A 13452-nucleotide genomic window follows, 5' to 3' on the forward strand; every position below is an offset into this window, starting at 1 on the left:
GCTGAAGTTTTGCAGCATAACCAATAGGTGGGAGCCTTTTACCAGGAGACCCAGAGCCAGCATCAGTCTGGAGAGATTCAACACACCTGAGCTGGCACCCCGCTGCAGGCACCCACGCACCCGCTTTGCTCCGGGAGCTGCACCCCAACCCGGGGCCAACCGACACCGCCGGGAGAGGAGAGATCCCTGCCCAAAGGCCAGCAAAGCCCCGCAGACCTCCTTCCAGGGTGGTTCCCATGCTGCTGCCCAACGCTGGGGGGGTCCTGGGGGAGTATCTACCCCCGGCTCGTGTCCGGGTGCATTCACGGACGCACCGTCTGTACCCAAAACCTCCCTGAGTGCAAGCACTGCTGAGATCAGATAAGCTTCATGGGTGATGGCCCAGGCTTATCTGTTATCACGGACACGGACAAATTTGCATCATATACAGACTTTAATTTCCTATGATTGTATCTGGGTTTTCCCTATTCTTTAAAGCAGACCAGGAGTTTTGCAGAACGTGAGGGTGGAGCACTGCTGCTGGAGGGCTTGGAGGTGCGCAGGGTAGCAGGTTGTCCTGCCCAGCCTGGCTGCCTCTAACAGCAGGGTTTGCCCCAGCACAGCTTCTGACAGGGAGTTCACATCGGTTATCTGAGCCCTCAGGTCACCCCAGGGGAGCAGAAGTGAGGAACATTGGCAGGATAAGACCAGGAAGAGACACAGCTTGTCCTGAGCCGGCCACCTTAGGGATGAAGCCCTGGATCCAAAACCCAGCACCACCACCTAAAACCAACAAGGCAACTGGTTTTCCCTAACGAAGGAAAAATCCCAAAATAAATTGTGTAACACCAGTAAGAACTTCCAAAGGCAAAACTGAAATAAAACCCCCAAACAGCCACTACCAAGGAATTCCCCAGTAGCTGTAGTATTTTATCCCAGCTTACCCTCCTGCGCTCTTCACGTGCACCTGACCGCACCGAGGGAAGCCTCCGCCATAAATCGATCCCCAAATCTGCTGCAGCAGCAGCAGTTAATCCCAAGCGCTGAATCATCCCTACCTATGGCAGCAGCGAGAAATAACACAACTTAACAGACACAACAGCCCTCACATCACGCAGCCCTGCCGCACTGCCAGCATAAATATGCCAACTATTTTAAGCCCCCTCAAAGGATCTAGAGTCGCTCGTAAGCCAAACTGAAAACAGCCTAAGAGCTGTACAGGCGGCTGCATGGGGTAAACCAGCGCACAGCATCAGCTGCAGCCCAGAAAACAACCAGCCCGTTTTTCAGCCACAGGAAAGTCTTCCTAGCCCTTTGCAATGCACATTAGAAATCTGGTTTAAAGCCAAAATAAAGGACATTTATGTTTCAGCATGCTACAGACAGTTAAAACCAGGTTTAAATCTATCGCTGAGTGGTTACTGAGGTACACCACTATTTTCAATAAATAGGGAGAGCTGAAAGTGCAAATCCTGTGCAGGGACCTTAACCAGCAGCCAGTGTGTTGAAGAGACATTCCTGCCAAAGTTACTGCGTCCTGATAAATAAATGGGAGCTTTTCAAAAGTCCAGAAGTCTGGGTGTTGGGCGCAGAAATATGGCTTCAGGAACCAAATTTAACTTGCTCATTTTTTAAAAAGATCTGGAAAGTGCAGTGGGTGCAGGGCCAGCAGTATCCAAATGAGTTTTTTATAGTGCCTTGGCGTTTTAAAAGCTGTATTCCTGCAGAGACAGGCACCTACCTGGCTGGTTTTCACCGTGCCGCATCCCCCAGAGACTTTGCCAAAAACAAGCCCTGACCTGCCCGGCCCCCCCAGGACACAGCTCCAGGTAACCTGGGCTCACCCGGGGGCCGCGGTGGGCTCCAGCAGCAAACAGGCAGCCCGGGGCATTCGCAGAAGCAAAGTTTGCAAAATCCAGTGCTGCAACAGGAACCAAGGGCCAGGATACAGACGGGAGGCAGAGCAATAATCCTGACTTGCTTTTGGGGTACGGATTTATTTTGGCAAAGCACCAAAGCAGCAGCTAGGAAGGATGCCACAGGCGAAGACCGATGGGTGCCGGGGCCCCGCAGCCGGGCGAATCCGCGTCCTGTGACATCTTGCCCTGTCAAGAGCAATTACTGTAATCTTCCACAGCCTCTCAAAATGCGGATCCCGGCTTAGAAACCGGGCATCCGCAGCATGAAAGCTGCCTTTGTGCTGGGGCAGAGCCTGGGCGCGAGCCAGCTGTTAGGTGCACGAAGAAAATGAGTTCTCCACGTGCTGGGAGAAGGGAGGAAAAGCAAGCTTTCCCGCCCGACCCCGCTGCAGACAGGCTGGATTTCACCCACGTCTCCCCACAGCGGCCACCGAGGAGCCGGGAGCTGCACAGCTGCGCATCCCCCCGGGAGTAACGGGGACAGCGACCACGGGGAGCCAGCCGGTCCCGCACCCCCGGTGAGCAGGGCACAGCCGACACATCGGACCATGGGGACGGCTCACGGGAAAAAGGTAACAGGGCAGTTTTATTCAGGGCTGCTGAAGTGGTGGCGGGATGATGGAGAAGGCACCATCTGCTCACGTGTTGCTTGTTTCGCCCTGCGTGTGCTGAGGCAGCTGACGGCAGCGAGGGATTAGAGGGAAGGGACCCGCTCCCGGGTGTGGTGTCACCCGTCAGGGCCAGATTAAGTAATTCCACCTGATGGGCTCAGCATCAGGGGCTGCCGGCACTCTCAGGACAGCGAGGAGGGGATCAGAGCATTGCATTAGGACAGGAAAAGTTTGGCTTTTAGGGAGAAGTGTCAGGCTTGCTCCAAGTGCATCCAGCAGCCCGCGAGCTGTCTCCCACAGATGCGGCGCAGAGCGAGCCCCAAGGATTTCTTGGCCTGTGAATTGCTGCCAGCTCCCTCCCGGGACAGGGAGGAGCCAGGCCAGGTCCCACCACACCCACGTGCATCTGCCTCTCCTCCAAAGCCCCCAGGAGAGCACCCACAACAGCTCCGAAAGGAAACAGGGCTTTAAGGAGTCAGAGCCACGTGGAGACAGCTAGAGATGGTTGTGCTGAGGATGCCGTTAGATGTCATTTTGCTTTCATGTCTGATGACACCAGTGCCTAGAGATACATCACCACTATTCGGTTGTGATGCCCTGATCCAGTATTAGGCTTCTGGAACTTGTCTCCCAGCTCTAAGACAGAGGCGTTCGTGCAGCACACTAGGTCAGTAACTTCTGTTGCAGTAGGGACAGTTGTGACCCTCTGCCCCAGGAGGGACCCTGCGTGCTCAGCTGAGCACGGTCTCTGTGGCTCACAGAGGTGTGGGCACATCCAAACCAGGTGCCTTGCAGAAGTTTGCAAATCTGCTGGGCTTTATTCCAAAACCAGAGCTAGACACTGTTGCAGGGGAAACATGCATAAAAGCAAGCCACTGGCCAGTGCTACCAAAACCCAGAAGGAAAATTGGGGCCGATGTGGGATGAGCAAACATTTACCTATCTTCCCCTCAGAGAAGTGCCGGGTACAGAAGGTGCTGCTCCCAGCCAGCCCTCTGTTTCTCCGGCACCCATCCGAGGTGCCGATGCCGCGCTGGCTCCCGCACACAGGGGAACCACGGTCAGGCTGGTGGGACGCAGCTCATGGCTGCGACGGCACACCCGGGAGGAGCCGCGCTCTGCCTGCAGCTAATCCCCAGACCTTTGCTCACGTGGCCGTGACCTTCAGGCCTTGGTGCGTTTGTTACGGGCATTACTGAAAGCAGGGAAATAAGCTGGTTAGGTCAGGTTTGGCTCAGCGCCATGCAGTTCAGCCCTGCTGCATTCAGAGTGATCTGCGCCAGCCTCCCGGCCCCCAGACTGCATGGCTTTGGGACGGCTTTCCCCATTGCTCCCTCTTTCCAAAACACCACAATCCCACCGCAGCCCAGCACTGAATGGTCTGGCTTTGAAATGCTCCCAGGAGCTCGGGCTTTCCCATCACACCAGCTTGCCCTCAGCTTGCTGGTAGCCCCCAAAACGCTCTGAGACAGTTTTACTTTCACAGGTGCCAAAAGGTCAGAGATTTACTCCCATTTCAGCCTCCCAAACATTGCCCAGGTTAACAAAAGCCTGTGGCACTGGCACGGCTGGCACCAAGTGGGGACGTGTGTGGTGGCTCCCGGGTCAGTGCTTTACCCTTGGGCTGAAGCTGCTGGGGGATGGAAGAGAGACAGCTCCTTCTGCTGCAGTTCCAGGGTGGGCATGAACAGCAGGCTCCAGCCCTCCAAGGAGCAGGTTGGGTCCAGATGATGGGCAGGAAAACTCCTTCCCCCAGCCCGTGAAGAACCAGCCCAGCTCAGGGGCTCTGCCAGGCACAACCCCATCCACCAGCTACATCCCAGAGGGGACCCACACGGGAGCACAGAGCAGGAGGAAGGCTCAGCACCCCTCGCCAGCACTGCCTGCATTAGCAGTCTCAGCTGCACCCCTTTTAAGCTCAGACCAGAGCAGCACTCCAAGGGGATTACAGTAGTGGATTGTGGAGCACAAGGCAATCCCCAGTTCCACAACAAAAGGGACCGGAAAGGCTGCCAGCGTGGCTCCAAGGACATTTCTACTTTCAAAGGCTGCAGCTGCTCCCAAAAAACCTGTTCTGGTATCACCACTGTCCCGTGGGTACAAACCAACAGCAGGGCTCCAGCAGGATGTAGTCCCCTGCCAGGGTACCCTTCACTTCAAGGCAAGGACTTGGATGGGGCCGGCTCAGGGGTGCTGTGGAGCTGGGGCCAATTCCCCACCGATTCCTCTGCTCTGCAGAGCACCAGCTCCACCAGGCACAGGAATGCGGCTAACATCCCTCTCACCACAGCAAACCACGTTCAAATCATCCTGCAAGCGCAGCCTCCCCGGCAGCAGGCTCCCCAAGGTGCCTGGGCGGATGCTCCCAGCCCCCCAGGCAGCAGACGGGGTTGTTTCCAGGCACCTGCACCTCTCCGTTGCTTTTCTCAAGGCAGGGTTTGCATAGCGGCTGTTTCCCCAGGGAAAGTTTTCTGTCCCCAAATTCCCAAGAGCGTCAGTTTACACTAATGTCAGATGAGCAGAGATTAGCCTTGCCGAGCAGGGAGCTTTGCTCTGCGGCTGGTTTAAAACAACAAAAGGCGGCACACCAGCGCCAGGGAGAGAGGCTCTGCTTGTTCTGGCCAGCCACGGTACCTGGCTGCCCATGCTGAAAACTAGGGCTTCGAGAGCATCCTTTAAAACTCCTCCGAGTGTTGCAGAAAGACAGGACCAGCATTTCTGGGAGCTGCTGGTGGGATTTCCCCATGAACACAACTCACCTTGCTGGTAGGTTATCACACAGCCTGGCCAGAGAAGTGCTTTCACCTGTGTCCCACTCTCTGGTCTTTCATCCACCCTTCTCTTCAGGGCACAAGGGAGGTGGCCCAGGACATTCACCATGTTCCCCAGCTGTCCCAGCACAGCTTGCCCAGAGCAGAGTCCCATTTCAGATAGACTTTGGCTTCCGCCAACCTCCTCCACCGACACACTTAGCTGCACTTCATGGAGTTTTCTCACCAAACACACACGTTATTCACACAATAGCAGAGGCGAAGGCTACAAAAATCAACGCTTCAGCCTTACAGAATGAAAAGCAAGTCCTAAAAAAATTCCTCTGCAAAAGGGTGGAAGGGGGAATAATTCTTTTGCTCTGCCCCCCGTTAGCAGGAGGAGGCTCTCAAACAAGTAGATAAGTGCCACTGCCCTTCCACCAGCTCTGGGGTCATAACAGAGTCATGTTCCTACTAAGCATCTCTGTAGAAGTCAGTTATCTTGGCTGTCAAGAGAATGGTCTCATTTTTAAAGAGGCATTTGTTTGCTGCTTACAGGACAGGGAGAGAATAAGAGCTAGAATTTGTGATTTTCGGAATTTTCCACCCATCCTGAAGGAGGCGGGAAGCAGCAGTCATTTTCCCAGCATCACTTAACACTGAGCAAGGGACTCCCTTCCCCAGATGCCCCCACACAGGTGAACCCCTGCAAGCAGGCATCCCTCCCATGGGACTAACCCTGACAGTTCAGCACCACATGCACATATCCTGCTTGGCATCACCCCAGCACCAAGTCCACACATGCAGGGTAACTCCAGCTATGGCAGTGTCCACCACGCTCAGCACCATCACTTTTCTTGACTAGGACCAGCTGCAAAAGCCATGGTCCAACGGGGAGCAGAGGTCCAAAATGCCAAGGTGACATTTAAAGAAAAATTTTAAGAAGTCTATATTATTAAATGAAAGCCGTAGATTGACCAAGAAGCTGGTTCTTGCCATTCAAGAGCTTAGAAACTCTTATCCCGACTACAAAATCCTGGACCCTTGTTTTGGAAAGCACAGGAACGAGTAAGGCAAACAAGAGGAGCTGTGTCTGTGGCTGGCAGAGGAGAGGTTTATAATGAGAAAGAAAAGGGCTGTTTCATGCTGGTGCAGCAGAGCACAGGGAAGAAGCTGCCATGAAGGGACCGGCATGGTGGCTGTCCTGGTACAGGGACACCGATCACACGATGCCAAAGGAGGCAGCCCCAGGACTTGTCATCACCAGCATCTTCCCTTCAGCTACCGGCACAAGCAGCAGCTGGAATTGAAACCACTTCAAAACAAGATGAGGAATAAGGCTGAAATTTCTCCCAGAAGGGATGGAAGAGTTCGACCACAGAAGGAGAAAGAGGGATGAAACAGCTTGTGACACCCAGGAGAGGCTCCGTGGTCCAGCAGCCCCTCTCACATGAGGGGGAACACCATAGGGATGCAGCAGGCTGGGACACCGCTGCCCCATCATGCTCCACAGACCGGCAGGCACAGCGGGATTTTCCTGGCTCTCCCTGACAGCTATTTCAGAAAGCCGGTAGCCGGTGTCCCTGCCAGCTCTTTCAAAGCATCCCCGTGCCCAGGCAGCACAAGAGCCCCCCAGGGGACCCCGCCTGCTCTGCTGCTGGAGCAGCAGACGTCCCCTCTCACCGGCCAGGGCTGCCGCTCTGCTTTCAGCAAGAGGGGCTGCGGGTGCCAAGGCCCATGAGCAGAACAAGTCCCACTGACAGTCACTGAATGCCACCAGTTGTTTGGTGGCACTGGCCCCGGGAGCAAATCCAAAAATCAGATGATGACCGGGAACCACAACGTTTCAGTGTCCTGGAGCACTGCGTGGCTCAGGAAAAAGGGTTTGCTGTGCACTACCTGCAACAAGCATCAGTTCAGTGGGACAGGAACAAGAACTGATTACTTTGCATACAAGAAAAGTCCTAAGTGCCTCAAGAGAGTGAGATCATTGATGAAAAGCCCATTTCTGGGCAAAAGTAACATACACCAAGAAAATAACAGCTCAGGCTGATGAGATGGCAAACACCTGTAAGTCCTGTCATCTGTCTGACACAGCACAGCCCAGAATGGGAGAGGTCCCAAAACCTCCACAGAAGCCTTCTGAGGTGACTTTATCCTGCCTCTTCTTGCCTTCCTCTTCTTCAACCCTTTAAAATCCCACACATAATGACATCTGGGGACTCTGATTAAGCAGAGACACTGCTCCAGACTTTTGTAGCTTTCAAAGAAAGTAAAATAAAATGGTGTAGCACTCCAGCCCCTAGAAGCCAAACTCATTACAGTGGGTTGTTCTAGATCCCAGAAAGAGATCACAGCTTTATTTCTTACCTCTTCATCATAAGTACCCAGGCAGAACAAGTAAACCAGCTCTAACACCCAACATAACCCACTCCCTGCCTCCAGAGAGGGTGGTGGTTTGGTCCTGAGAAGGCTTATATGGGCTCAGTGCAGGCAGGGAACTAATTTGGACACAGCTGCCCCAGTTTAAGGCTCTGCCTTCCCCAGCCTGTACTGCTGCTTCTGCAGCCTATGTGCTGTACCCTTCATCATGGTGCAAAACCAGCTGCCGTGATACCCATGCCGACTCTCTAGACAGCTGACTTGGCCCTGAAGCAGCACAGGGGTGTGCACACAAGCACAGGACGTACAGCCCCCCATGCCAGTAAGGCAACCGAGCACATCTCACCAATTCGTGTACGAGAAGCTGTGATACAGGGGTGTGATCTGTGGTTGAAGATGCCGGGCATGGGCATGATGCAGAGGAGCATGCTGCCAGCGCCTCCCGAGGAAGGGCAGAGGCTGGCCAGCACCGGTACACGCTGCCTGCAGCATCTGGGGCTGCGAGGGAGCCGTGGGGGAGGGCTCGGACTGAAGGGAGGTGCACGATGCACTTGTGGGGAGACCAGGAAGATTACCGCATGGGAAATGCAGCAGCTGCCAGGTCTGGGATGGCTCAGCAGTCCTCAAATAAAAATGGATTAAAGCAATTAAAGACTTCGCTGCTTTGGTCTGCTCCAGGGGCGCTTATTTGTGCGGCGCCTGCTGCCTCCTCATGAACCCTGCGACAACAGGGACGTTTCACCTCTTCCTCCGCTGCCTCCTCCGGTTGCAGCCTGTGGTGGTGGGCAGCCTGGCGAGTGGCATCTCATCCCAGATAACAGCCAAACCTCCTCCTTTTTGGCCCCTTCCCTTGGGGTGCCCCCACATGGGACCCGGCTGACTGCCACTGGCACACACTGCCCACAGGGAACAGACGACCGACCCCGCTCTGCCTTGCCAGCCTGCTACCGGCAGTGCCTGGGGCTGCAGGGCCATTCCTGCCATTATTTTTCCCAAACCCCATTTCTCCAAACCAAGGACCAATTCTAGTGACCCTGGCCAGGTAAAGAGCACAACAAGGTGTCATTAGACAAGCAGATTTCTGATGGCAGCACCGTCCTTGGCGCCTAACAGATAGTCCCTAACTGTGAAATGGAGTAATGATGCCGCTGCAGCCTGGTGGCTGTAGGACAGCATGGCACAGGGCCAGAAATAAGTATTGTCCCTATTATTCATGTGGCATAAGACTCCATTTTTGCAAAACACCATTCTTCAAGGCACTATAGAGTATCTTAATGGTCTCTCTGCAGCATGACAGCAATTCTCTCCAAAACTGCTGGAGCCTTTTTGTGCCAGTGACTGATGCTCTTCCCATGCAGTCAGCAGCTTCCCCAGAAATAGTGGAGCAGTCTTTCACATCGTCAGTGGTACCATACCTACAGCACAGGGCAAAAATAAGCTCCTGAAACAGGTAAAAATTGGTTTATCCATAGCAAAAGCTTAACTGCTGCTAACAACATTGAGGTAGGCAATTCAGGTATTGCCAACAGATAGCGGGGCGAGAATTTGGCTCTGTCCTGGCATGCAACAGCGTTATGTGTTCTGCACGTAGCATGAGAGCAAATTAAAAAGCAGTGAACTGCAGGTGAGGATTTCCTTAGGACCAAGGGAGAACAGCAGGTCCATTGGCATCACGCTGATGGACGCGGTGCTCTGATTTGTGCTGGGGAGCTGCCGAGAGCCTCCCCGTGCCCTTCACAGGGGGACGTCAGGCTTCGCAGTCAGCTTGAATGCTGACAAACGAGCCTTGCACGCTGGCTGCTGTAGAGCTGAGCCCTGGCACTGATGGATCTCATTGATCTGCAGGAAATTTTCAGCTGAGGTCTGGCACGTCGTGCTCCATCTCCCCAGCCGCGGGGCACCGTGCAGCTGGGGAGCAGCATTTGCTCGGGCCTCGGCAGGGAGTTCAGCGGAGGTCCCTGTCCTGGGGCTGGTAGCTACAGTGAGCTCCTGTCCCCATGCTGCTGCTTCCCTGCTTTTGCTCTTTTTTGCACTTTTTTCTGGGCAGTCTGTGAAATTGGATTCAATTTGCCAGTTTTCCTGGCTGCAGGAGGGCTGTGCTTGCCTTCTGAGGCCAGCCCCACCGTGAGGATTTGAGAAAGGAGCGGGCAAAGACAGGCAGAGGTCAGCGCAGCACTCATCTGTGTCAAATTGTGGTTTGTTTATGAATAAAATAACACACAGCGCTATTCGAAGCATTTGCAATTTTCCACTCGACCAGGCAGCAAAGTGGCCACCTGGCTGGTGCTCCCCGAGAGCGGCACGGGAGCTGCGGTAACATGAGCCTGACCCCGTACCCTGACCAAGAGCCCAACCTCCTTCTGCAAGCCTAAATTTACAAATGGCTTTTGTCAGTATATCCCCGACGCTGCTGGTCACCCTCGTGACGGTGGCTGTAAGCATCCGCCCTGAGCTCCGCTTTAGCCGAAAAAATGCTGCAGATTTGTAGAGGTTAAAAGACCAGACATGAAATGTTACACCAATAACTTGATATTTCTTAAAGCCCTTTGCAATATGATAGCGAAATCAGCTATGGTTGTGGCCAGGGACCAGGAGTAATACAAGCTCACAGCTTCGCTTGAAACACCTGCTCAGCCCCGGGCAGGTGTGTACGGAGGGCTGGACAAGGGGAGCAGAGCGGCGGGCAGCCCGGCACAGGGAGCGATGGGGCTGGGTGCTGGGCTGGATGCCGTGGTGGTTCGGAGGGGTCGATGCGGGGTTTGGCCAGGTGCCACCCTCTGCTCCCCCCCTGCTAAGACCCCTTCCTGTGACAAAGGCAGCGCGGCGGCAGCAGATTTCATAGCTGCTGGCTCAGTAGCGCCGGGATGTGCCTGGACACCGAATCCTGGGTGCCTGCCAGTCCCGATTGCAAAACCTGCCAAAATAACAGTGTCCCATAATGAGCTGGGAGCAGAGGAATGTGCACGGTCAAGCTCCCTGCCGGGGAGTAACCCTCCCAAACCCAGCATTGCTCTGCCCCTGCAAGAGAGAGAAACCCACCGTTTCTCGCAACAGCCCTGACAGCAGCTACGTCGTGACGACCACCGGGAAGGCAGAGCCCAGTCTGCCAGCTCCGGAGGGAGGGTGGTGTTGTACTGCCTTTCCTAGCCCTCAAGAAATTCTGGAAATTCATCCAAACTGCAGCACTCCCTCTGGCCAAGGCCAGCAAGGAATTAGGAGTGATATTAGGGACATGCTGCTGATTTTCTCTGTGTTTCTCCTTAGCAAGAAAATGGTGTCATCTCAGCAAACATGTGCACCGGCTTGCTGAGTCAAATAAGCCTCAGTACCTTACAAGGCAAGACTTTGCAGCAAAACAATCGAGCTGACAGATTTTTGTGCATTGACATCACAGATGGGAAAAAGTCTTACTAATCCTCCAAAGTTTCTTCCAGTGGATGATTTCACTGAGGTCTCTGGATCAGTCCCAGCTGCTGCAAATGAGCACAGATAGCCCAGAATTCAGCAATACCACAGGCAATTTAGGCAACAGCTTAGATGGTATCTCAGCATCCAGGATCATGTAAGAGATGTTTTCACACAGAGCACTGGGAGCAGCAAGAGGGTATTTGGGGCTAATTGAGAGCAGTGGTAAAGTACAATTTGGCTAACCTCTAAATCACATGTTTTGTGGCTTCGTCACACACGGAAATGCTGGCTTCGATCTGCCAGCCGTCAATGCCTTGTTCCAGGTCATGACAACTTCTTTTAAAGCCTCTGGGTTAAGAAATAAGACTATTTTACTCAATGGCTACGTTCATTCACTGAACACTGGTGTCAGCAGCTGCTACGGCAACTTATAGACAAAGTACCTTTCTCTGAGCACATCTACGCCCAAATAGGTTGGGCAACTTCCAGCCCTGCTAATGGTGCCTCCCTCCCAAAACCAGGTCTGCGAGAGGTTCACATCGGTTCTCAGCCTGGGTGGCATTTTGCCCGCTTTAATACCTCTTTATCACCATTATCTGATTGCAGCAATTTCTTGCCTCATTTATTAGCTCAGGCTTTGGCTGTAATGCATTATAGATGCTACGATACTGCACCTTAATGGCACCTGCATTGATCTGAACCTGCCTGAAGCCATTCTCCTCGCCCTTTCCGTGGCTCACACTCTGACCGCCCTGACGGCTCATTTCCCTAACTGCTTTCATCAAAGCACAAACATAGTCCCAAATTACTGGCTATCAATTTTGCTGCAAGTAAATATTAGAGCGCCCACGTGTAGGACAAGTAACACTGATTAATGGTTTATACAGGGAGGCTGGCTTTAAGCTGGAGGAGGAGCATTGCACTCCATGAGTGGGGAGCCGTGGAGGAGGATGCTTGCTTAGAGCTGGTGGTTCAAAGCAGCCTAAACCTGCAAAACTGCCTCCAGACATTTGCTGCAGGAACTCTTCACGGTGCATCAGAGCTGGGGCCAGGAACAGTCCTGCTGGGATATAATGATGCCCAGGATGTTTTGGAGTAACGTAGAACACCGAAAGTACAACATGAGACTACTTACTATTTATACTTTATGTTCCTTCATTGCGTTTAACCCCAAATAATAGCCAGGCTAATTCCAGCTAAAGTGGTAGGTGTCCTCACTGACATGGCCGAAGCAGGCTGGGGATCCCAGGCAGGAGCTGGCCTGCAGGTTGGAAGTGGTACCTGCTCCATCAGCAGTGTCTCCAGGATCCTCCCTCTCTTGCTGGGGAAATCCCTGGCCAGGGCCATTGCGGGCTGGCGCTGCTGCCATGGTGGAAGCACCGGGTGGGCTTGGGGCAGCTCCTCCTTCACCCCGCTGGCACACTTGCATCTGTCCCACTCACCTGCAGAGGGGCACGGTGTTACTGTCCGATGCCAGATTGTATTTCTACTGTTTATTCCTGGCAAGATGCAGTCACACTGCATGCAGAAGTGATTTTCACATGGAAATAGGAGGTTTTGGGAAAGAGCAGGCATTTTCTACGCATTGACTGTGATACATCCTCTCTGTCTGAGCCGTCACTGCGACAAACAAAGCCCTCCGATTTCTGGAGTGCCCATCCCCGTGCCCAGCCGTGTTAGGGACAGAGTCCCGTCCCCTGCTTTGTGCTGTGGGGAGCAGGCGAAAGTCTTTATCATCTGGGCAATCATTAACTCCCCCCTGTGAGCCAGGGAGGCGCGAGCAGCCGTCCTGCTCTGCAAACACACTAATGGCTCGAGCGGAGATTAGCAGGACTGTGTTTCTACCACAGAGGTGACGGGGTATCAGGGACCAGCCAACACGTCCCCTGCCCTTGGCTTTGCCACCACCAAGGTCACTGTCACAGTGCAACCAGCACGACTTCTTAGGTTGTAGGAGGATTACATGAAGTTTGTGCTGGGGGCCAGGGCACATGGAGCAGAAGGGAGGGCTGGGCTGCCCGGCCGGTCCCCGCCATTGCAGGCAGCACCTCAGCCAATGTCTAGCATTAACCCAGCGGAGGAAATGTTTAACCAGGCTCCAAGACGTCCCTGCAGCAGACAGTGAAACAGTGTCTGCCTTCAATTCCCAGCCCCGGGTGACTTCAGCAGGGCCAGAATTTTGTCTGCAGATCGGGAGCCCGGCCACGACTGGCAGAGATGCTGCACTCCCAACCCTGTGCTGAGAGCGGAGATTTAATAAAGATACAGGCAGGCAGGGCTAGGCAGAGCTGTCTGCTCTGTAATTCACAGCTTGCATCAAGGCTCCTCAGCTCTGTGGCCAGACGGACAGCAAGCCTGTCTCGGCGGCGGCGTTATCTCACTGTCATTGCATTCATGTCGGGC

General features: G+C 54.0%; 1 protein-coding gene across 1 annotated transcript in view; it reads left to right on the forward strand.

The window, feature by feature from the left end:
- The first annotated feature begins 2074 nt into the window (after positions 1–2074).
- FAM107A (family with sequence similarity 107 member A) overlaps positions 2075–13452 on the forward strand; it is a 31782-nt gene continuing 20404 nt past the window's right edge. Inside the window, exon 1 of the mRNA XM_054838212.1 lies at positions 2075–2470. Within this exon, the coding sequence (XP_054694187.1) occupies positions 2447–2470 (24 nt within the window). The 5' untranslated portion in view covers positions 2075–2446. The remainder of the gene's footprint in view (positions 2471–13452) is intronic.

The sequence above is a fragment of the Grus americana genome, chromosome 11 (assembly GCF_028858705.1).
Source record: "Grus americana isolate bGruAme1 chromosome 11, bGruAme1.mat, whole genome shotgun sequence".
Lineage (NCBI taxonomy): Eukaryota > Metazoa > Chordata > Aves > Gruiformes > Gruidae > Grus > Grus americana.